This window comes from Phasianus colchicus, chromosome 6 (genome assembly GCF_987193195.1).
Source record: "Phasianus colchicus chromosome 6, bPhaCol1.hap1.1, whole genome shotgun sequence".
NCBI lineage: Eukaryota > Metazoa > Chordata > Aves > Galliformes > Phasianidae > Phasianus > Phasianus colchicus.
The window spans coordinates 25377034-25401541 of NC_143441.1; the positions used below are offsets into that span (position 1 = coordinate 25377034).

Consider the following 24508-nt stretch of genomic DNA (forward strand, 5'->3'; position numbering starts at 1 on the left):
TCGCCACAGCCTATCAAAATATATATTTACTGACTCTCGCAGTGCAACAGGCAGCAGAAGATCTGCCACGTACACAGAAAGGGTGTCATATGTTGCTGCTGCTTTGAGGAAGAAGACTTGCATCCCACTCCCACATTAATTTGTCAGTGCTATTGGATTGTTCCAGAGCTTACTGGAAACCAGAGGAAAGACTTGGCCAGTTAACATCATTCAGCTTTTCAGCAGCTTACAATGGTGATTGTCAGAGGAGAATGCCAGTTTTTTGTGCACTAGGAGCATTTCATTTTTCCTGTGATGATAGTAAGAAGCAATTATCCCTTCCTCCTAAAAACTACAGGTGGCAGAATTGGCTGCTAATTCAAGCATCAGGTAGCTTTCTGAACTACCTACTCTACTAGTGTAGAGGAGTGTAGCTGGCTGTGCTATCACTGCTGGCATGCTCGCCATTGCCAACAGCTCAGATCAGATAGTGGTAAGCGCTGAATGAAAACTTGCTCAAGCTGCAGGGACTGAATATGAATATGCAGCAACCTTTTCAGAGAATTTTTGGTCCAGGAATTTTATGAATTATTTTGTATGATCCTGCTAAAAATTTTTCATACAGGAAAAAAAAAAGTCCTCGGAGAGGGTAAGAACAAGGAAATACAGTGCTTAGGTAGGCAAATGATAGAGGCATGGGCACCTGGCTTAAGTCTGCTCCAAGGCTGATCCTCTTTTTTTTATATGAAAAGTATAAAACCAAGCAAGGGTTACAGAAAGCAGCTCGCTGTTGCCCCTCAGGCACCTGGACTAGCATCTAGGCTGGAATTTTGTCGTCTTTCTCTTGAGGCATACACTGTCTACCTCAAATGAGTCTCCCTCCACAGGAATTTTAGCCTCAGCCCACCAGAAGTGTGAGGGGAGGTTGATGGAGTAATGAGACAAAAAAGGAAATTGAGCCAAACCCTTGTTACCTACATGTTGCAGAACACGATAATGGAGATGTTTTAAAACTGCCCGTTTAGGAGAATTCTGTGTATTCTGTTCATTCTTCAGAAAGTAATTAGTTTTGTCCATGTTGTGCTTTTGTTTATTACTTTGTTCTAAACAAATGTGTGCCATTTACCTTCTGTTTTAAATCTATGAATCTTAGGTGAAAAGATATATGTGGTAGCACTGGAGATGGATTTGTTACAGACTACAGAAGATTTAAAACACCTGTCTATCAGTGTAAATATACAGTCATTTTATGCATTGATGGCTTTCTGTTTTCTTGTGGTAAAAGATAGGAGGTGTAGGTAATGAGTAGTGCAGGACAGACTAGGAGATACAGTGCAGCACTACACATCTATGTATAGTTTGTCTGGATTTGGCTAAACTGTAGTATGCATTTGCACCTGTTTAACTGCAGCAAACTAAGACGTATCAGACTTTATACTATTAGGTTATTATTAACTTGGCTCCATTATCATACAGCTTTGTTTTTCTAGTGCTACCTACTTCTCAGTTCTCCACTGCATGCAGTACACTTGGATTTTCTGTTTCTATCCAATGATGGTGAAGAATCCATTGCATTTTCTTTAGTTGAGTAAAGAAGCAAGACTGTAGATGCAAAGGTTGAGTTGTGGACCTGCTGCAGTATGTTTGAACCCAGCTACCTATCTGAACTCCAGTGCTTGCTTATTTGTTTTGTTACTTGAAAGGAAAGCTAAAAATATTCAGAGAAATAGTTTTCTTATCTTTTAGGATGATCTGCATAGCTGTCTGCTTATTGAGGTAAATTGTTGCATTGATATTATGTATGAGAGCACACTTATCAATAGATCCTTTGGCACATGGACTAAAAAATCTGATGTGGGAGCATTTGAAAAAGAAGGGGATTAATTTGTACTGTTACACAGATGGAAATTGCCTTAATTTGTGGATGCATGCCACTACATATCTTGAGTAGAAAAAAAATGCTTCTTCATGAATCTCTACTGAGATTTGAATGAACGCCAAATCATTTTATATTGTGGAAAATGACATAAGTCCTCTCATATCATATTTTAGATTAAAAGAAAAGAAGAATAAAATGTCAAATGATGAGGCTTTTGAGGCTGGTTTTACATCTTGGTTTCTGTGCAGATAAAACAATATTGGTCTGTGTCATGAGGCAGACGCACCTGGTTTGGCCGAAGTGTAACTTGCGGCACTGAGTAGAGATTTACACTACCGGCAGCTCTTGTGCTGCCAGAGTGGCTATTGCAATGTGCTTGCCAGAACACAGGCCCTTTCAGCCATTTTCTTTTCTACTTGTGCCCTGTGGTGTGCTTGCTGTACATACAGGCCTACTCTGTGAAGGGGAGAAGTGGGCGTTCTTCATCAAGAATCCTCTGCTGGATTCTGGCATTTTCCATGCAGTGGCAGGAATGTGAGATACAGCATGAGTGCTGTCTTGCAGTGTTATTTGTCTCTTTCCCTTTGTCATGCTGAAGTTGTTGAGAGGGAGAGATTGCCGTAGAGCAGTTCATGTTTTTTGCTTGTTTGTTGTTGTTTATAAATTTAAATGTGTGTTTATGTCGTAGCTACGTGGTGTTTGCACTGTGTTCTGGGGGGTAGATTTCTTTGTTGGTCTATGCATTCTTGATGCATTTAGGGTGAGAGAGAAAGGCACAGCTGTTACTTTACAGTGCTGCCTAGGACACATTTGTAATGGCAGGCCAGGGATGGTTGTCATGTCCTAGGGCTAAGAGACACAGCATGTCTCATGCCCATATGGCGAAGCTCTCTTTTTCCCAAAAGAGGGTGGCCTCATTTAGCCTGCCTCGTGGGAGCAGTTCCTGGCCTGTGCTATCCCCTGAACCATGCCCAGCCATTGTCTGGGAACATGCTAGCAGGCGGGAGCCAAAACTGTGCCAGAGAGCTGTATCACAATGGAACAGCAAGGGCGAGGACATGCCAGCGCCAGCAATGCTCTGGCCCCTTGCCTCTCCTGATGGAGATGCAGCTGTATTCACATTGATGTGCCCTAAGTTTAACCCAATCTTTAAATCATGTTTTCAGGTTTCCTATCAGCTGAGTGATCAGGGCTAACATTGCAGTCCTATTCATTTGTAGAAACAGTTTTAACGGTGAAGTCAAATAACATTACAGCAAAATGGAGTGCAAGTAATGGAATACAGCTGTTTTATTCTTTTGGAGCAGTACAGTAAAAGGCGGAGGTAATACCTACAGAGATATTTTTGGAGCTAAAAAGGGAGCTGTGTGCTTTTTGAGCTATGCTTAAATTGAACTAGTACATATGTAAATGGGAATGTGTGTATATGAAGTTACAGCTGGAAAAAAAAATCCTGAACAGATTGAAGCAAGGAAATGAATCGTGAGGAGAATGTCAATAAATACGCAGATACCCTCACAGTTTCTTAAATAAATGCACATTTGTAAAGTATCACGTTGCGTGCTCCAAACACAACTTTTAACTCTGTCCCTGTATCCATTTCCAGTCTTATTCTGCCAACTAGAAAACCCCTACTGTACATCAAATAAATTCTGAATGTGAGTTACAGCCATCATACAATATGGTTATGTTGGAATACTTTTACAGTTTAATAACAGACAAAGTGGATATTTTATTTTGGAATCAAAGTGCTGTGCTGTTATGTGGATTTATGGTTTATAAGGTTGGCAGTGTTTCTGTGTACTTTCTATTCCAAAGTACATAAATATAAAGTGGTAAAAGTTTTGTTTTTAGCTTATAAATGTAGTTAATCATCTGTTCAAACAATAAAAAAATTCTATTTATTAATGGCCAAGAAACGTTAGAGGTTTTTGGTTTTCCTTTTTTACAAGAGACTCATTTAAGTCAAATGGATGAAATGAATAGACAATGAATATCACAATAGTTTAGGGGAGATCATAGCACATTAGTAGATCATGTGGAACTTCAGTCATCAAAATTGTTGCTGCCTCTGAGTCTTATTTAAGGGTCATGGTCTTTTTTTAAAGATTTTGTTGATGAGTGAAAGAACTATTTGTGTTTGATCCATCCAGTGCGTGCATGAATAATGCACACTGATTAGTGCACTGAAGTATGTTCTCCTCTTGGAGTTCGCCAAACTGAGCAGTGGGTGGGCAATAATGTGAGCGCTCTTGTGGGCTACACGAGCCTTTGTATTGCTCCTTCTTTTCTTACATCCTGCTTTTTATCGTGGTTACAGTACATCTGAACATGTCAGGCAATTAGACATGTGAGGACCTGGTTCTGCTTGATTATTTGACTTCCTGCAACTAATAATGAGGTTTTTGAAAGATTTAGTACTATGCCATTGAATATAAAAGAGGCTTGGATTCCTGTATGTGCAATGGAGTTAGGTGTGGTAGATTAGATTTGTCCTGGCATCCTTATTGAAGCCTCCCTGTAGGCACCATCAGGTGTAATCAGCACCATTGCCAGAAATAACACTGCAGTGTCAAAAACATGGTTGTTTTAAGGGTATAGCCAGGAGACTTGAAGTATTCATGTATTTGTTTAAGTGTAGATTAATAAAGATTCACAACATTCTTTTTCTTTCCTGCGTTGTTTAATCCTGTCATCTAAAGGCTTTTTGTATTCTTTATAAACGCTGCTGGCTTCCGAAATACCTGTAACTACTTAAGAAAAAATGAAATCTCATTGAAAATATGTGTTTAAATGCACAGTGAAGGCCTAAAAATGAAATAAATTCTTTGTAGGATTTAGAGGAGAGGAAAGAATAGTGAAGATGCAACTTAACTATTGCCTCAGGAAGTCTTTCCCTTTTACTTTGAACAATGTTTTCTCTTTCAGTTGCTAAAATTTCTTTTCCTGTTTGCTTTTCTGATGGATTGTACAGAATAGAAATGGTCATCCAAAGTTAAATAATACTGTACAGGCCATGACAGACACTACCACAGTGATTTCTAGTATGAGAGCAAGTTTTGATTCACGGAAGGAAAGAGCTTATACGATTATCTGGAAATTCCTGGAAGAGTCCACTTCTTCAGGCTATTTTCTGCTTCTTTCCAGTAACATGATGGCTGTGAAAATAAAGCAGGCTCAGATTAGCACATGCTTAACTTCTGCATGAGCAAACAATGTGCCTCAGTGCCAGTGCTGGCCAGGAGGCACTGCACCTCAGTACTTGCATAGCTCGCCCTGGGGCCTGTGTGGGACTGTTATCAGGAAGGAGCAACAGTATAAATATAAATGGTAGTAACCCGTCTGATGATCTCTTGCCCTTCTGAAAGCATCAGTACATTATATGTTATAAATTTTAACCATCAGTTGTAATTGTAAAGAGTTAAGGATATGTTTCCTCTTACATTTGTTGTCTTAAATTGGATAATATGCCTTTTGTTGTTGTTGTTGTTGGCCCATGATATTGGAGGCAGATATTGGTGGTATGGCAATAAAGGTTGAACTTTCCTGACGATATTCCTTTACCTTTTGTTGCTGTGCGACAGATAGTAGCGGAGAGGCAGTCTGACAGAATAGCATGGAATCATAGAATCCTTAGACTTAGAAAGGACCTTTGAAGTTTATCCAGTCCAACTCCCCTGCAGTGAACAAGGACATGCACAGCTAGATCATATTGCCTGCCTTTCCTTGAAAGTCTCCAGGGATGGGGCATCCACTGCATCTCTAGGCATCTGTTCCAGTACCTCACCACCAGCATCTGACATATAAGTGCATATGTAACAAGGGTGTAGAATTGAATTCCTCTGTGCAGGAAAAAATGGCACCAATTCACATTCATCAACACTTGCTGAAAGTTTGTAGAGACCAAACAGTGGATGTGTGAGCACAGTGAAAGATGAAGTGTGTGGGCAGCATTTTCCTAACAACGATGCCCTCATAGCAGCTGTGAAACAGTAGGTCATCTCCACTGGTATGGATTTCTATGAGTGTGGCGTGCAGGCTCTTGTTCATCTCCGGTGAAAACGCAGATATCATGGTGGTGCCTATGCTGAAAAATAGTGATTTGTGGACTTTGCTCTATTAAATGGAGTTATTGTACCCATTGCTGTGCTGTATTGCATGGATTACAAATACTATTCAGACTTCTTTTCATGTCTTTCCTTCAGAACACAGAAGTTAGCAGTAAAGCCTTAGTTTTAGGTTTAGATTTAGAAAAAGCTTTTTTTTTTTTCAGTTTAAAATAATCTTATGGTGTCATTTTCAGTCTCTCTTGTGGAAGCTAAATTTCTCTCTTGCTTCCTTTTATGTTCAAAAACTTAAATAATTTATTGCTGCAAAGGAATGCGTACTGAATCCAGTAACCAACAGAGGATGTGGAAAGATTTATTGGAAGAAACATTAAGAGCATTCCTGGCCAGGTGCATTTTTTTCTTTCTTTTTTTGTGAAATGGGGAAAAAGATACACACCTCCCGCCAACTTCAGAGATGGCTGAAAGCCCATTTGGAAAGCAGAGAGTGTGTAGTTGTGCGCTCCTTCTCAACACAAACTGAACAAAAGGTGATGAGGGGTGCAAAGAGGCTGGCACTGCTGGATGGTGAGAAATGTGCTGCTAGATCTTGACAGTGACTGTAGTGTTTGTGGTCTGAATGGGCGTACGCACATGGTTTCCACTCTCCTTGTACATGATATAACAACATGTATCTCTGGGAAAAGAGGATGGGAAAACCCCTACCAAACATGAATAGTGGGTTCAGAGTTCTTTTTTGTACCTTCAGTCCATGACAAAAGGTACTGAAGAAGCAGGTACACTTCTGCACTCCTTGTTTCACTGAATTTCCCTGCATTGCATAGCATGGAGGGGAAGCACCACTCAGTAAATAGTAGACAATTTTTAGACCACTAGTAATTAATTTTATTGCATATTAGAATATATAACATGAATTTGTGAAGAGTGTAATCTTTGGAGGGGGCAACGGTACAAAGTGTAACTACTTCTTTGATGATTTTTAGGATACAAATCTGGTCAAATACAAATATTTTTTCCAAGAATAATGAAAAAATCAGGTATAAAACAGCTGTTTCTCAGTATACCAATTTATTTCTTTGTCATGGTTACTGGCTTTTACGTAAAGCACAAAGTTAATGACAGCATTATGGTATGTAATTCTGTGTAATAGTCTTTGAGATATCTTTCTTCCATCAGTTTTTCCTTCAGCTCCAACTTCTGAGACTGCTGCTCCCCTTTGTATTAGCTGATAAAATAGGTCCTTCCAGCAGCAGCCTTATTCCTTAAAAAGCAGTGATTAACATTATGTTTTTGTATAAATTGTTGAAGACATTTATTCTTTCTCTACAAAACTTTTCTTCAAAATGTCAACTGCAATTTCTTCCTTAATACAGCATCTTAGAGAAGTAGTGGTGAAAACATTTGGAATCAAACTATTCCATCTGTACCCTCTTTATATGTATCTAAGTTGTTTTACAAGACTCCAGTGATGGAGTTTCTTGCTCTGACCAGTAATCTGTTCCTTTGAATTTTCCTCCTGACTTCTAATTTATATCCCAGTTCAAGTTCCCCTAAGCCTGATGCTTCCAGTATTATCCACTGTGGATATGGAGAACAGCTCTTGTTTTCTCTTTGTGGTTCACTTTCTGTATTTGAAACTCTTCTAGATTTTCCCTAGAGTTTTGTAGACCTTTCTTTTCGTCTGTTGCTTCACACTAATTGTTCCCTCCTTTTTTTTCTATCCAAGAATGTGTCTGTGCCTGACTACACCTATCAGTATTTTCCCAATGTGCAAATGAAAAATGATACTGGTTGCAAGAGGCCAACCTATTATTGTCAGTACAATTAAGAAAACGTGCCAATTAGACAAAGGACTTTTTGGAAATGTCTGCTGCAGTGCTCAATTGGAAGCCTATCATCATTTTATTTTTTCTTCCTGTGTTAATCTGTTTACTTGCCTATCAAAACCAGGCTACTTATTAAGGTTATGGGATACGAAGTTCAGTGTAAGCTACTGAAGTCCCAGTGCTTTGAATCTGTGAGTTGTAAGAAGATTGGAAAATTGAGGTGAGATTCAGTGTGTACTGAAAATATGGGTCTTTAACTGTGCTACTTAATTAAATCATACATTGTGTTTCAGTGCTTTTGAGCCAAAATGTTGACTACATTTTAGATCTTAAAAATCAGTTACAAAGGAAGTGATATAATCAAGCTTCTGTTTTCCTTTTCTCTGGATATATTGTATTAATTCCAACAATTGCAATATATTCCTTTCTAAAATTATTTTCACTTTTTATATCATTGTGGAGATTGAAAAATCAGTATTGTTACATAATTGTGTTTCCTTAGAAAAAGAAGTTATAAAAGTTTTTCAACTAATAAGTGCAAATAAGTGTTTTAATTTTTTTTTTTTAATTGCATACTTGTAAATTGTTGTTTAATATTTACTTTCTCCACTTTTTTTAATGTATTGCTTCCCCTGCTGCCTTCTTTTTTTTTTTTTCCAGGACTATTTTCCACTTCAGGAGACAGTAAATTCTGCTGCTGCTCTTACCATGGCACTAATAAAGGACAGGAACCCTGAGCTGACTGGCCAGCTTGTGGTAGCATAAGGCCGTAAATCATTCGCAACTTTTGAAAATGTTTCTTTGCTATCATTCATTCACCAAAGGTCTTGAATCATTGGATTTTTGATGAAAACTCTGGATTTATGACATTTACTACTAAGATCTTCAAACAACGTATTTTTGATACCTAAAATGCAAGTCTGATGTTATGTAGAAAGTGTAAAATGAAACTAATTCTGAGATGCACTGGATATGTGCTTTGAAGAAAGATACCAAAACATTTTTTCTGAGGTACTGCTCATTTAAAAAGGTTCACAAAGGACACCAAAATATTCAGTCTTCATGTAGAACTGTCTTTAACCCATGCATGTGTGTTATTTTGCCCTAATGAATTAATTCAAAAGCACAGCTTTTGTTCTTTAGATGAAATTATTTAGCGTTTGTTGCTATATGTATTAATGAATATTTAATATACTGCATGGCCTTACTAACATCAGTGGAAATGCACATTGCAAAAAGTGTTTGTTAGGTCAACTGCCTGCCCTCCATGGAATAAAGGGTAACCTTGACACACACAAAAAAGATGTGCATGGGAACATTGAGGTGCTGTAGCCTGGTTTTCTAGATCAGGTGTTCTCTGGCTGCAGCACTCCTTAGTATTAATACTACTTCCAGTACCCATGTGCCATCATTAAGAACTAGCTCCAATAGCTTTTCTGAGTACAGTATTATCCACACCAGAAGTGTCCAGGGAACGTCCACTTCCATCTGTCTTAAGTCCATCCAGTCTCCCTCTGAGAGTAAGCTACCTGCTTACTGCTGTGCTTTCATGAGTACAGTCTCTTATATCTAGACACAAGGAAACTGTAAAGAATTTGCAATATCCTCATGGATCCTAAATGTAGAACATAATTTAGCCAGGAAAAGGAAATGGGTAGGTCAAGTGGAGAGTGTCAATTTGGGTGGCATTCAGGATCGATCCTTCCCATGTTAGGTAAACATTTGAAAATCCATCTCAAATAGGATTTCTGATTTCAACTCAGGAATTTGCCTCTCCGTTATTCAGCATTGGGTGTGGAAAGTAGCTCAGCTATTCAAGAGGATAGAGGAGAAAAGCTCTGACTGTTATTCAACAACAGAGATTGCCAGTGCCAGCACTGGGTGAAAGAGATCCCAGCACTCCCACCAGGTTTCAGTCCCTCTGTGTACGGACAAAACTGTGAGGATAGAATGATCCAGATTTGAACTTTGTCCCTCCCCTCTTCCCCAGATCTCTAAATAACTGCCTAAAAATGGTTTAGTAGTGTCTGCTGAGACACCTCCATCTTAAATTACTTTTCAAAGCTGATGTTGATCCAAAACTTTCTTTGTTACAGTAGTTGCAGCTGACTGTTCTGTATCCAAAGCATACATTTTCTTCTGCTAACACAGTTCTCATCATCTGCTTCCTTTTTTGATTTTCTTCTACCTCCTATTTGATTAGTAATTTGTCCTTTTCTGACATTGTACAATGTCAGTTTGTGGCCATACAATAAGACATGTTTTATTCATATATATATTCATGCCTGTTCATATGCAGAGCAGTCAGATAAATGAGGAAATATTCTATTATTGGTATCCATAATTTAACAGGACAACTTTCAAAAATAAGTTTTTTGAATTCACTTTTACAGGAATTAATTTTATGAAGGAATGTGTTTCATAGGCTTCTAAAGATGTGATAGAAGATGTTTCTTTGACTATATTTTTTTTTATTCTTTGCATTAAGACTTAACTACAATCTGTGATGTATTTTCCCCACATTATAATTAGCAAGTAAATTAAAAAAAACCCTTTGTTTTCCATCCACTCTAATATACACATTGAAATAAACTCTTAGCACTGGATTTTGTGTACATTGTCATTTGCTTAAACAGAACCTTTTATTTTGTTGTATTGTTTTACTTAACTCATTATCTTAAGAGGATTTAAATTGAATTTAAAATGTCATTGCAATGGAAAATGATATCGTGATTGTTTATGAACTTCTTGTGAAAAGAGAACAAATTATGCCCATTAAGAAGTGCATTTCAGGTCCTCAAACATGTTAAGTACTAAACTCATTGAAAGGTTCATTAATGTACTGTTAATCATCACATTACGGTTTTTTTTTGTTTTTTGTTTTTTTTTTAATTTAACCATCATTTTAAATGATCTACAATCTCTGAAAAATCCAATCTGCAGGAAGCCAAACACTACTAGCAGAACAACTAGAACACATCACAAGATAGTAGAGCAGCAGTAAAAAGAAAAAAAAAAAAAAGAAACTGGACTGTAAGTAATGCTATTGTATATCCAAACCAAAGTTAAATGCTCTCTTGGATGATTGCTAATACTTACAATGGGAATAAAGATATAAAATGAAATTAAGAAACTGATTGATTAGTTTTTCTCTGCACATAGCCTCTTACAAATAGCTATACACACAAGAAACTTGGCAGCCTTTTGTACACACAAGCTGTTTTGAATTTAGCTAGTGAATCAGTCACCACCCATATTGCTCTGAACATTTGAACAGAGATAACATAGAGTAAATAAAAACTCAGACCGTGCCATCCTTGCTTACCACAAACACTCTAATTGATATTCCACCAGTAAAGTGTTCACCAGGAAAGAGAATACAGAATCTGGCCCTAAGAATGATTTTCATAGTTGAAAAGTTAAGTGAATTAGAATTGTATATTGAAACTAACTCACTTCAGGCAATGTCTGACATTATATTACTTCATTTGTCTTACATCAGGTGATGGAAGAGTTTCTAGCTACAATCTGTTTTTCTTTAGTTTTCTAGGTTGCCTAGCTTGAAAAAGTGGTCTGATGGTTCTGTGAAAGCTGTTGAAACAATGAAGAGGTTTGAATACAGTTGAATTAAAAAAAACCAACAGCATAAAGAAATGAAGTGGAATGTGACCCTGTTCTAATCAGTGGCATAAATCTAGTTGACTTCAGAATATGAGGACTTCAGTTTGTCTTGGTAACTAACACAGGCTGCAGAACAAAAGCATGTCTGGGAGCTTTAAAGCCTGCAGTGCGTTCAGATTTTCATTTGTATACAGCACCATTGTCTCCTCATCTCCACAGTACTGTTCTAGGTGCTCTCCAAACAGAAGTTTCCAAAGAAATGTCTGGTTCTCAATTACTGCTTAGTACTTTCCAGTGATATGGCAACTTTTCCTGTCTGTAGCTCACTGAAACTGGAAGAGTCATAATTTTTCTCTGATGTCGAGAGAGGTGGTGGAGTCACCCGACCCTGGAGGTGTTCAAGGAATGTTTGGATGTTGTGTTGAGGGATATGGTTTAGTGAGAACTATTGGTGATAGGTGGTTGGTTGGACTGGATGATCTTGTAGGTCTTTTCCAACCTTGGTGATTCTGTGATTCTATTCTCTCAATTTTGGGCATCTATTATACGAGTCATGGCTTTCTGTTCAGGTTTTATTTCAGAAGAAAAGCATGTTTACTTCCAGATACATGAAAGCATTTGTTGTCTCATTTCTCCTTCCTCTTCATCCATAACTTTGGGAACTGCTGGTTCGTCTTACCAAGTTACCACCAGGATGTCAGGTAAAGCATGTCCATGTAGTCATTAGTAGGGACAAGGTAACTGTGGTACCCCATTCACATTTCGTCTCTGCCATCTCTGCTTTCCCCGCTTTCCCCTCGTTCCTGTTAAGGAAGTTTGTAGGATTCAAGGATGGCTCTTGTTAGGTGTTCCTATAGGAGTCTGAAATCTGAGCTAGTGCTACCTGGCTGCTGCTCTGATGGCTGGGCCATAATAAATGGCTGTAGTCGTGAAGGCAGAGTTATGGAATGTATGTAGCCCTTCAGAGTATTAGTAGTATCTTGGCCTTATTCTCTCTGCTCCACATAATAGGTGCTCTACCCTTAGTCCTGTATGGCTGGAAAAAAAACAAAAACCCAACACCCAAACTATTTAAGTTAGTAGACTGAATTCAGATGTGTGGTTTGCTAACTGTTAGATTTTTCTCTTTTTGTCGATAATGAAAAATACAACTGAGAGGAACTTCCTCTTTTTTTCCCCCGAAGATTATTAAAACCAGATCTGATTTTCACTGAAAAGGGGAGATATGCTGAGACTTGTTACAAAAAAATATATATATATATATATATTTTTTTTTACAGTCTCTCATTGTGAAAATCAGTTATGAAACACTAAGATATAAAAATCTGTCTCATCATTAACATATAAATATATAACTTTAATATAAAATGACCAAATACAAATATATTTAATGGCAATCTTGAAGAGTTGAATTCTAAGAAATGTGAAAGAAAAAATGCGACCCTGCTTTCATTGTTCCTGTCCAAATCATTCAATCAATCTGATCTTTTGCACCTGGTTTATAATAAATTGTAATTGTACCCAGTTAGATGACTAATGCCCTTCCCTGTAAGCCTCAGTAAGATACCTACACCAAGCATCCAAATGATTTCCAATCTTTGTGCCCACAGTACCCGCCCCTTCAACTTTAATTGGTAAGTTTTTATGGTGTTTGCTTTCCTTGTCCTATTTCTCAACCCACTTGTTTATCACAATTCAGTTTGTCTTGTGTTTCTGGCTTTACCCTGGAAAAAAACCAATCACTAAAACCACCTTTTTTCCCAATGTGAGTTGTTTTTAATTGACAGGTCTTAAAAACACTTGTCTAATATACATTTTCCTTGGTTATTTCTTCCAGGAATACGCAATTGATTTTGAGATCAGAAAAACACAATTTCAGTGCCTGTGTTGAGGAAAGAGTCCCAGCTGTGAAAATACTTCTCATGATAGAATATACTTGGCTTGCCTGTACCAACCTGAGAAGGAAAGTGACATTTCTTAATATGCTTACCTACATATTAATTTAAATATGTTTTTCACTCTTTAGACTGAAGCAGATCTTGTCCTTAGTCCTGCACTCAAAAACTGAAATTGTAACTCGGTAGAATCGCACAACACTGAGTTATAACACAGTTACAAAGATAGATGAGAGAAAAATTTGGACAAATAAATGTAACATGATTTTACGTGGAGCAGTAAAGAGGCAAGAGAGAATATACCAAAGCACCTCCAGATAGCAAAATCTGCAGGGGAGTCCCTTGAATGGCATGAAACATGAACAACTGTAGGGAAGAAAGCCTCCCAGGCTTGGTAGTGCCTGGGATTGGAGCTTAATAAAGTGCTTTCCTATTCAGCAGTCATTTCAGACAATTGTTTCTCGTGGGTTCTCATTCTCATTTGTTGCTAGCTCTGCATCTTTTTCATTACACTGCCTCTTTCCTTTTATTTTCTTGCTCAGACTAGCTCTGTCACTTCAAATTTCACGTTTCCTTTTCATTTAGTCCATTATCCTGTCTTCTCCAATCCTTTCCCCTATTTCTGTTACTTGTTCTTGCTCTCTCTATTTGTCACTCCTTTTCCATTCCTCCCAGCCCACCATCGTTGACGGAGATGATCCCCCTCCCTTCTCCTGAAAGCTAGGCCGTGGTCTGGCATCAGAAACCCTTCCTCGCTGCTGGATCAAGAACTGAGGCACTGGGGCTTTGGCACCTCTATGCTGCTCACAGCTGGGACCAAGAACAGATGTCATTTCCGCTGCCAGTTGCAGGCAGATGAGCAGCAGCTGCCCGTGGGGACAGACCTCCTGCATGGCAGCTGCTGGGCTGACACCCAATGCCGCTCATTAACCGGCATCAAGCTGCAAGCTTGAAGGGGAAATGATCTGCTCCAAGGTCAGAGCCCCCGCTGGCTCAGGGAGCCCCTCTTGGATTTGTAAAGTCAGCACCAAGTTAAGGAGCCACATTTGCAAATCTATCAGAATCTCAGCAACAGCAAAAAGTGAAAGAAAAGAAGCCAAATTCAGGTACAGCTTGACATCCTGGTGACTGGAAAAAGTATGTTTTCACTTACTAAGCAGTGGCTTTGCCAGAAGTTGCTCGGAGACAAAAAACAAGGCACCCCACAATGCTGTTTTAAGCAGTTCCTTTCCACAGCAAAAACACAGCCTGACTGAAAACCCATTGAAGTCAATGGGACTGTAAGTTCCTCCCAGCGCTTCTAAGAATGTGTGGCATCTCCTCCCTTTGGCCATCTCCTGCTAACTTCATGCATAACCATGCTGGTTATGCTCATTTCTTCTTTATTATTATTTTTATTGTACTGCAGTTTAAAGTGTGTATTTATGTTGTGCTGAACTCCCTCAGCATTTGGTGGGGGAACATTATGGTCTTGTTTAATCACAAATATGTTTTGGAGTTTAGTTGCAATCTCCAACCTAAGCACTCACAGGCCTGTAGTTTAGTGGGTGATGGGCACTTCTAAATAGTATTTCAGAGTTTAAAATCTCTTTTTGAGAGATTCTGAGTACAGAAACAGCACAATAAGCCTAAAAGGTTGGTCCTATGCTTGGTTTAAACTAGCCTGCAAGGCTAGGAAAAGTCCTAGCATCTTCTGGACAGTGTTTTGTCGCTCTTTCTGCTCACTAGCACTGAAGATTGTGCTTCTGTACAGCAGGTTGGTAGAGAAAGATGAAAAACTAAGCATTTTCTGGTAGGAAATATCTGTGTGAGAAGTGAATAGCTTTCTTCAGAGTTGTGAGGTAGGATGGATTTGGGGTAGGAGGGATGCTGTGAGTCCTTTTGGGAAGCACTGGGCCAGGAGCACACAGCACAGCCATGCAGGCACAGCTCAGCACAAACCCTGAGCTGCATCCCTGGGGCACTGGTTTCTTAACTTTGCAGTCTCTGGTCCTCCCTGAGTTCACAGCAAAGGGAGTATTTGTTCTTCTGTCATTGTTATCTCCCTTCTTCAACAAGGGCATGTAGGCAGGTGAAGTACAAGAGGTTCAGATACTGTGTGTGGCTCCTCTGTTTGACGATCATTTGTAGACTTTGTAAGTGGCGAAGTGGCTGTGTACTGTGACATGCAGGCCTCTCTGAGCATGATACATCTGAAAATGCTCAGAGATGAACTGCATTCCACAAGGGTAGGTCAGGGTAAGACCAGGAAGGAAGGAAACAAAGTGTCTCTCACCCTTTCTGGGAGTGGCTGCTAGCAGCAGATCAAAGAGGAAAGAATATTTCAAGAAAAGCTGCAAAATGCCTTGAGTGCTCTGCACAGAATTCATAGAATCACTCATTATTATTTTTTTATTTATTTATTTTTTTCTTTAGAGCAGCTGACTTCTGTATTTAATCCTGCCTTCCACTGTACACCTTTGTGTAGGCAACTCCACGTCAATGCAAGGTACAGGATTTGTCCAAAGCTTCATAATAGCACGTTATAGTGTAAGAATAAGGATTACAGCGGCAGCAATGCACCCTCTGGTGGTGACCATAGATATTGTGACAAGAATCCTCTCCGAGTGAAGAGACGAGCATCTAGTAGCGGGATAGCCGGTGTTCTGCTGTCTTCGCTGATTCCCGTACACAGAATGGTGCAGCCACCGGCCCCACGTGCGCCTCAGTGACTACCGAGAGAATAAGATGCAGCTAGCTTAAACGGGAGGCTGGATAACATACTTGGAGTGTGGGCTAATGGAAATGGGGAATCGTGCTAATCAGATTGCATGGGTGGAGGGTGGCAAAACACTTCTTATTTGCTGGGACTACTCCTGCCAACAGGTGCCTGCCTTAGGCTAGATACTTGGGAGCTCATGCTGGTTTCTCATTCCTCTTAAAGCATACCTTCAGTATCATTTGTTTCCCGTTGCAGGGAAACCCTAAAATACAGCCTGAATGGACAAGTTCTGGCTAATTTTAAAGACTAGCTGTCATGTACTGTGTTGGATATGGCCAGTGATCCCAGTGAGTATTAGTGAATGGCTAAAATAAATTGGGGATTTTTAAACTGCAATCAAATGGGAAACTGAAAACTGTCAGCCCACACTACAATAGGAGCTTTGTATGCAAGTTAAAAAAAAAAAAAAAATAGATTTTAAGCAAGAGGTAAAATGGGAAGTATAATCTCAATATGAAGTGATGGGCATTAGACTCAGTGAGCATGACAGAATGAACTGTAGTCCTTGATTATCATAAAAAGATATCGTGGACAATGAACCTGATGATCCACATTCTTTAGGTTTGCGTTCTTCCTCAAGAAAACAAGAATTGCGCTAGATGGATCATTAGAGGATCTTTCAAGACTAAAATGCAGTGATAATTATTCAATGTAGATCAAACTAACTGCAGAAAATCATTCTGCAAATAATGATACCCTGTAAGAAAAACACCAGGCTGTTCAGTAGCTCTTTCATGCCCTCTGCAGTTAAAACACTGCTTTGTATCTGTGCACTGAAACCGTGTTTTTCCTTGTTTTGAACTGTACACCCTAGGGTAAATGATAAACAGCAAAGCAGTAATCATAGAATCATAGAATTGCTCAGGTTGGAAAGGACCTTAAAGATCATCAAGTCCAATACCACGTTTTTTGGGGTTGTCATATGCTATGTTGTGGCCTTTATTACTCACCCAACTATCAAGCAATGCTATAAAGCGGATGAACCTATGTGTTTATCATGCCACTCATAGCAATATTGAAAGAACAGAATAAACAGAGCAGCAATCAAGTGTGAGAGCTTTGCTGGAGCACACAGTTTCACTTCATGTATACAAACATATATATGCAGGTTTAAATTCTCATAAATATTTGCTGTAAGGTAGAAATGTTTAGATGACCATATGAACTACTTTAAAGCAATAATGAGTTTCATCAGTTGCATGCAACATTTTTTTTTTTTTTTTTTGTATCTTTTTAAGAGACATTTATGCACAGAAACACATGAAGCTCAAAACAGCTGTAAAAACAGGTGAGGAAATGTGTCATTTCAAGTGATTGCAACTGGATAACATTTCAAGGAGATTTCAAGGAGGTGTCTGAATTTCAGACATAGATTTGTATATAGTGAATCATATCCTTTCTGTTTATATTTGAAGGCAAATGTGTGAGACTGCATTAAAATTAAATAGAACGAAAGAAGAAATGGTCACTCAGACTAAAAAGAGTATTGTAAATTCCTTTCTTGCAGGTCCTACTCTGGCAAATCACTTTAGCATATACATAACAAAGCATGTGATGCTCATTATTGATGGAAATGCATAATGTGCATGAAAATAAAAGTTAGTTATCATGAAAATAGAGGAATGTATTCTTTCTTATTCCTACAGTGTCGGAGAAGGTCAGTCCTGAACTTTAATTAAGCCAATAAATTAATAACAGCAATAGTAATAACAATGATAAATAGATGAAATAAAAGACCATTGGTGCTGAGAGAATTACCTGCTCTTTAAAGCACCAAAGGTGTGTGATAGTTTTTCCTAATGATACTTTTTGTGATTTTTGAGGAGTGACATCTGCTTACTGATTCTGGCATGGACTTGCAGCACATAAGTAGTTTGATCTGAAAGTAATGCCTCCTATTTATTTCCATGGAAATTATGAGGTCTGCTCCAAACATAATGCCTCCTATTTTTTTGTTTCAGCCCAAGATGTCAGAAGCTGATGTTGGAGGTATGGCAATACAGGTTGAACCTTCCCGCCAATATTCCATTACATTTTGTTGCTGTGCAACAGATAGCAGAAGAGGCTCAAGTGACAAAATGCTGTCTGACAATGAAAGTGTGACAAACCTGAAATTATCACTCGTGCTAACCTGTGACTAGCCCATTAGGAATTAGGGTGGTTTTTTGTTTTTTTTGTTTGTTTGTTTTTGTTTTTTTTGGTCTTTCAACTTATGTCAAACTTTCCTGAAAATTGTGTGGCTTGAAGATGGCATGTGAAAATGGAGTCGATCAAATGATGACAGTATAAGATAGTTGAGGATGTTGGGTTGGATTATGGTGAATATATTATACAACTGGGTATGTTGTTCAGGCTAGTTCTTGGTGTTCTCAGATGCAAGTCACTGAGAATTCAGCAGATATTCCCCAAAACATCTGTATCATTTCTTATTTTACCATGCTCATCGTTGCTAGGGAAGCAGTAATGGATGCGCATAAACCCACCATGCCTGGAGCAGACTCCTCTGCTGGTAGCTGGGGCCCACTGAAGGCCAAGTTTTCCCCTTTGTGAAGAGACTGCTGTGGGACATACATTCTCCCTGAGCAATCCAGGAGCCATGCCAGCTAAGGCTCCTTCTTGATCCTCAGCCTGGTCTGATGAATTACTGGTTCAGACAGTTGCTGAGCTGAGGGATGCAGATGCCAGAGGTGGCACATCTTTGAGCTTCCCCAGATGGTCTTCATGAACCAGCTCCTCTTCACCTGCTCTGTTTGACAATGGGGAGGCTGATTTTTGACAGGTCAAGGAGGGGGAAATACGTAGGAGTCTTCTACTTGAATGAATTTTTGGGAAGAAAACACAGTATGTATGAAGCTGAAATCATGACGGAACCAAACTGGAATATTTATATGCTTTTTTTCTTTTCTTTAAACCAGCATAGAACACATGGCTTCACCAAAACCAGTGTCTTGCATTTCTTCATCGCGGAACTGACTTCAGAGGAAAGCAGTTCAGATCCTTGTCTCCAGTCTGGAGCTGTCCTCTGGCCAGGCTCCTTGCAGGATGACATCTCTCAGCAAGGTAGCATAAGTTTTCCTCTAGCTAATGTCAGAACTAAGCACCAGACTCACACAACTCTCTGTGAAAGATGTTTGGCCAATGAGAGAAATCCGTAGGGAAAGATATGGTGTTAAACGTCCAAATATTCCTTCCATAAGGAATGGAAACACGGGCATAGAAAAATGCAATTTAAATAATAATTTTAATGCTTTTCAAAAAGCATTTGAAACCAGCTGCATAACTGCAAGCAAAGCACTTAGATGCTGAACTATGTTTTACTTTGATCGAAAATACTAAACCAGATGTTTCGAAATTTCCTTTTTCTCTCAGTATTCATACTAAGGAAAAAAATGTAAATGTCACTTTCTGGCTTTGAATTAGGTTGAAATGGTTCAAATGCCAGAATTCACAGAGGGATAAAAAATGCCCAGTGTGTTCCTCATTTCTTACCTCACTTCTTAGCACAAGGCTCCAGTGCAAGGGAGATGTGAACTTGGGGATGGGGCCTCGACCTGAAAAGAAAGGGGCTCTCCTGAGGGCATGCAGAAAACAAGATCCCTAGAAGCCCTGTGTTATGTGAAGTGATGGGGAGAACCTCTAAAATACTGGGAAAGAGGAAAGAAAGTAAATGACGGGGGGAATTAAGGCTGTTCCTGTGGTAAACATACGGTTCTACTTATTACTTAATAGCCTTTTTTGTGGGATACTCCTCTGAGTAACTTGCCCCTGAATACGCTGGATAATTGCAGGGTGTAGAAAGCGAATTTCCCTGGAAGAAAGAGAGGGGTTGGGGGGGGAAGAGGAGGAGGCTTGAGCAGGCTGTGCCCTGCAGAGGGAGTATAACACCAGGAATGGACTCCCCCGGACCGCTCCTCAGCCCTGCCGTTTGCACAGTGCAGTTTTCCTCCGGTGAGCCACTTTGGCACTTAACCTTACTAGGTATCTGCTAGAGGTTAGCTAATGGGCTTAGCTAATGAAATGCAATTTGTGCTATTATGAAAGTGAAAGTGTAGAAATGGGAAAAAGAAAAAAAGAAAAAAAGAAAAAAAGAAAAAAAGAAAAAAAGAAAAAAAGAAAAAAAGAAAAAAAGAAAAAAAGAAAAAAAGAAGGCCTCCCCATTTGTGCCAAGGGTAATTTTGTGGACTTTCAGCTGAGGCACAGGAATGCAAGACCTCCACCTGCTGAGGTAATCAGGCAGCCTGGGCCCACAGGTAGCTGCACGAGGTTAACGTGTGGAGAAAGAAGTATGTTCGTCAGCCAATCTGGCTGTTGTGAATGGCAGTGCTGAGCCAAGGGAGCTGCACCTGGTGTGTGATTTTGGGGAGCAACGAGCAGTACTGCCAGCGCTAAACAGAGAATGAGGAGCTTAACCAGACGCCATACATGTGCACAAGGGCACGTCCAGAGTTGCATCAGCACACACATTCAGTCTTGTTGAATCTCGTGTGGGCCGGTTGGTGTTATTCTCAGTTGTCCCCTACCTGTTCATTTTGTAATGCTGTTTGTTACAGCCACTTGCCTCTCGGCTTAAGCAGCAGTACTAGTAGTGTGGATAATGAGCGTCTCACCCCAATTCAGAGAAGAGTCATAACTCCCAACAAGGAGATTGGACTCCTTCATTAATGTTAAAATTGAAAAATGACCACTGATGTGTAATATGTTTGATTATCATTTAGACACTAGATCCTTTTGGTACTGCATCCAGTTTAAGTGCTGCCTGATGTCAGTGCAATGTACACAGAATACATACTGACTCCATCAGCTTGCTGCGTTCTTGTTCTATCATATTAGATGGAATACAACTGCTGATAAATGAAAAAGAATCCTTTCTTCACCCATTTGTGAGAACACATTACACTCTTCAGACAGACTTTTTTCAGATTTCACACGTTTCACCCAGACAGTCATCTCTTTCCAATTATTCTGACCTTTTTCAGTCACAGACATGAAGTTTTCCATTAGTTACTGTTAGCATTGGCTAAAACAAGTACAACATAAAACATTTAATTATCAGTGGCTCGTGCATAGCACTTTGCATGTAAAGGTCCCCAAGTACTTTATAAACATTCATTAAAGGTGACAGCATGCAACGTGTTGTAGCTAGGGAGAGCTGTTCCCACTCTGCAGAGACATCATTTCTCTGTCACCATTTACCCACAGGCTTGACAGTGAATTCATACAATTACATCTCCCCTGCAAGACAGAAGCACATGCTCAAAAATTGCTACTACTTCTGATCCCACCTTTCCTTACAACTTGTTCCTGTGATCCCCCTCTCAGTGAGGCCCATCCAAGTGATGTCTGTATCCATGTATATTGGCAAATTTATACAGAAGACTGGTTTAAGGATTTGGCTAGGTGCATGACTAAGTTTGGATCACAGATACTCCATTTAAAATCCATACTGTTCACACAAAATATAAAAAGTAACTACAGATTAAAATGTTAAGCAGTGCACATTGTACCTTTGTCTTTGTATTTACTATTCATAGAAAACAATTGCTGAATTGCAACTTCTACATGTTCTTCCAATTCTTCATTTATTGACAACACAGTGAAACTCTTCAGAGTTGGGTAGGTCTGACAGGTTGGCTTCAATTAAAAATCATCTTTCATGTATTATCACTGATTTTTGCAATAAAACAAATACGTATTGAAAATAACTGAAGGATCTTAACATTTTGGGTGGAAAGATGAAAAGAGTGTCACTTGGATTAAGGACTGAATGCACAAGAGAAATAAATGGAGGAAAAAAAGAATACTTCTAAACATTCCCAAGCTAATAGTAACCCAGGGTGATCCATTCATACTGTTCAAGGTGTTGGCTTCTGGAGATAGTAAAAGATATCCTCCAAACAAACCAAATTCCTGTATATTGTACTGGGTTGCATTTATGAGCCCTACCTTCTGCAAATTTTATTAGTTCATGTGCAACAAAGGTCTGATGTAACTGTGTTAGTTTGATTTTTCTATTAGCCCAGTTTCTACTATTTGTGACCCCTCTGCCATGAGTTCCTCCATGTGGTATAGAAGGAAAAGGAGGATAGATAAAAAAATACACTTGAACAACAGCTGGTTGCACAACCCTGAAAAGTTGTGTTTGAAAGAGTCCTCATGGGGAGATAACTCAGAAGGACATTGATGTGGTGAATAACTGTGGTTTTTCTCCTCAGGAAAAGAGGGTCAATCCATTCCTTGTAAATATATAAAATTATTTGAAAGAAGTATTGATTCCTGTGCCAGCTTTTCCTCCCCTTTGAAGTAGTCCCAAAACCTTGAACTTTGGCCAGTTTCTCAGGTCCAAAAGAATAACAAGAGCAGAAGTTTTGACCAATCATCTAAGATACTTTATAAGATTTCTCCTGAGGGATAGAGATCAAGAAAATACATAGCTTAGTAAAAATATTGCACTCTTGTTTTCTGAATAGATGAGGATTGAAGTCTCACATACAAGCTATACCAATCTTCAAGTAGGTTAGCATAAGAAAAGCAAAAAGTTCTGAGACAAAGGCTTATGGTTTGTTTCAGTTGACATGCCATATAGTAGGGGTTTGCATATTCTACAGATTTGCACACATTTCAGAGGAAAAATCTAACAGTAGCTCCTAGGGAACTTACCAAGGAGAGAGAATGCAGAACCCACTGGCAGCACTCACCTCTGCACACACTTCTCAGAATGGTAAAAGCTTTTGACATTTCAGATGGTATCTCAGCCTCTGCTGCAGATCCTGCTGGCCAAAATCCTTTCTGCTACACCAGATGCAAAGTTTCTCTTCATATAGAGATTGTTGTCAGCTGCAAATCCATCCCTTCCTGCTCCATTATTTTGTGAGCTTCAAGAGTGCTTTTCCCATTCCAGAACTTTTTCTTACCCCTGATTAACTTTTTGTTATCTTCTCTGGACTGAAATTCTCACTGACCCATTTTCCAGATGAGACTGGAAACCTCCTCCGGAAACTCCGTCTTCTGTTTCCTAGGGCAATGCCTTCTACACGCTTTATTTTATTTTTTTTATCCTTACTTCATAAAATCAGGGGTAAATATTTTCTTCTCTTAATGTAATCCTCTTCCATCCAACACTTGCTTGCTTACCACACCCACATGTGGAAAGTGCACTTAAATACAAGCTGTTCTTTGGACTGCTTTGCTGCTCCAATTCGAATTGTTAAGTGATCTTGCAGATACATTAACAGGTGCTATTTTAATATAAATGCATAGATTGCATGTATTACATGTAGCGTGCATTCTATTTGTATGTACAGTATATGTCACGTGAATGAAAAATTTACACATGCATTGGTTGCTCCGAAAGTAATGCCTCCTCTTTATTCACATGGAAACTACAACAGATACAAAGAACACAATTGCACTATTCGATAGAGCAAATTCTCAGCTACAAAACACTACTTTTTCAGCATGGGCACCACCATTAGCCGTGCATTTTCACATGTGATGAATAAGAGCCTGCATGGTGCACTCATAAAAATCTGTACTAGTGCAAGTGACCCACTGGTGTTGTCAAAACTGCAGAAATGCACCAACAATTGCCTCACTGTGCTCACTCTGACTGTTTGGTCTCCATAAACATTTGATGAGTATTGATGAATGTCCGTGATGCATTTTTTTCTGCATGGAGGAATTTGATCGTACACTTTCGCTTCATACACACTTCCATGTCAGATGCCATTCTGTCAGACTGCCCCTCTGCTGTCATCTGTCTCATGGCAACAATATACAATTGAATATTGGCAGGGAGGTTCAGCCTCTACTGCCATATCACCTACACCCAATCTTGGCATCATGGGCCAATATAAAAAAAATAGAAGAAAATTACTTTTGGAGTAGCCCTCATATGTGTGTGTGTTTGCATTTTAATATCTATATTATATGCCTAGAAGGAACATGTGTAAACAATATGCAGTTTGGAGAATAAGAAAAAAGCCTATCAACATTTAAGATGGTAACATTTAAAATCAGGCTTCAGGTGAGTAATAAAGAGGCACCTTCATCTTGTTCACAAATATTATGATAGCCTATATCTGATTAACCATATGTTAAACATGAAAGAACAGGCAGCAAGGTTCAGAAGGCTGAGCACAAACATGAAGAGATGAGAATCTGAAAGGTCATGAAGAATGAACTATCTTGAAAATGAGATAGTTAAATCTGAGTTACGCTGAATAAGCTCCAGTTTCTTATTTGAATGCTTTGTGGGAGGATCAACACAAAATGTTTACCCTCTAGACTTGGCAGGCTGTTATCTTTCACCTAATGATAACTTGCTGAAGCAATTAAAATCTGTGTTGACAACACTGAACAAAGTTAGCAAACATTCTTTTCCTATTTTTTTCTCTAAATAGCCCATAATGCCATCAGAATATTTGTGAAGTGAGAAGGTATGGCACAGTACTGTAGGACTGATTCCTTGTCTTAAGCTCAGT

The 24508-nt window shown here is 39.1% G+C and overlaps 1 protein-coding gene across 1 annotated transcript in view; it reads left to right on the top strand.

Moving 5' to 3' along the window:
- The window catches only part of CRPPA (CDP-L-ribitol pyrophosphorylase A), a 112191-nt gene extending 99769 nt beyond the window's left edge, over positions 1-12422 (top strand). Inside the window, exon 10 of the mRNA XM_031590052.2 lies at positions 8412-12422. Coding sequence (XP_031445912.2) covers positions 8412-8516 — 105 coding nt within the window. The 3' untranslated portion in view covers positions 8517-12422. The remainder of the gene's footprint in view (positions 1-8411) is intronic.
- The last annotated feature ends 12086 nt before the right edge of the window (positions 12423-24508 follow it).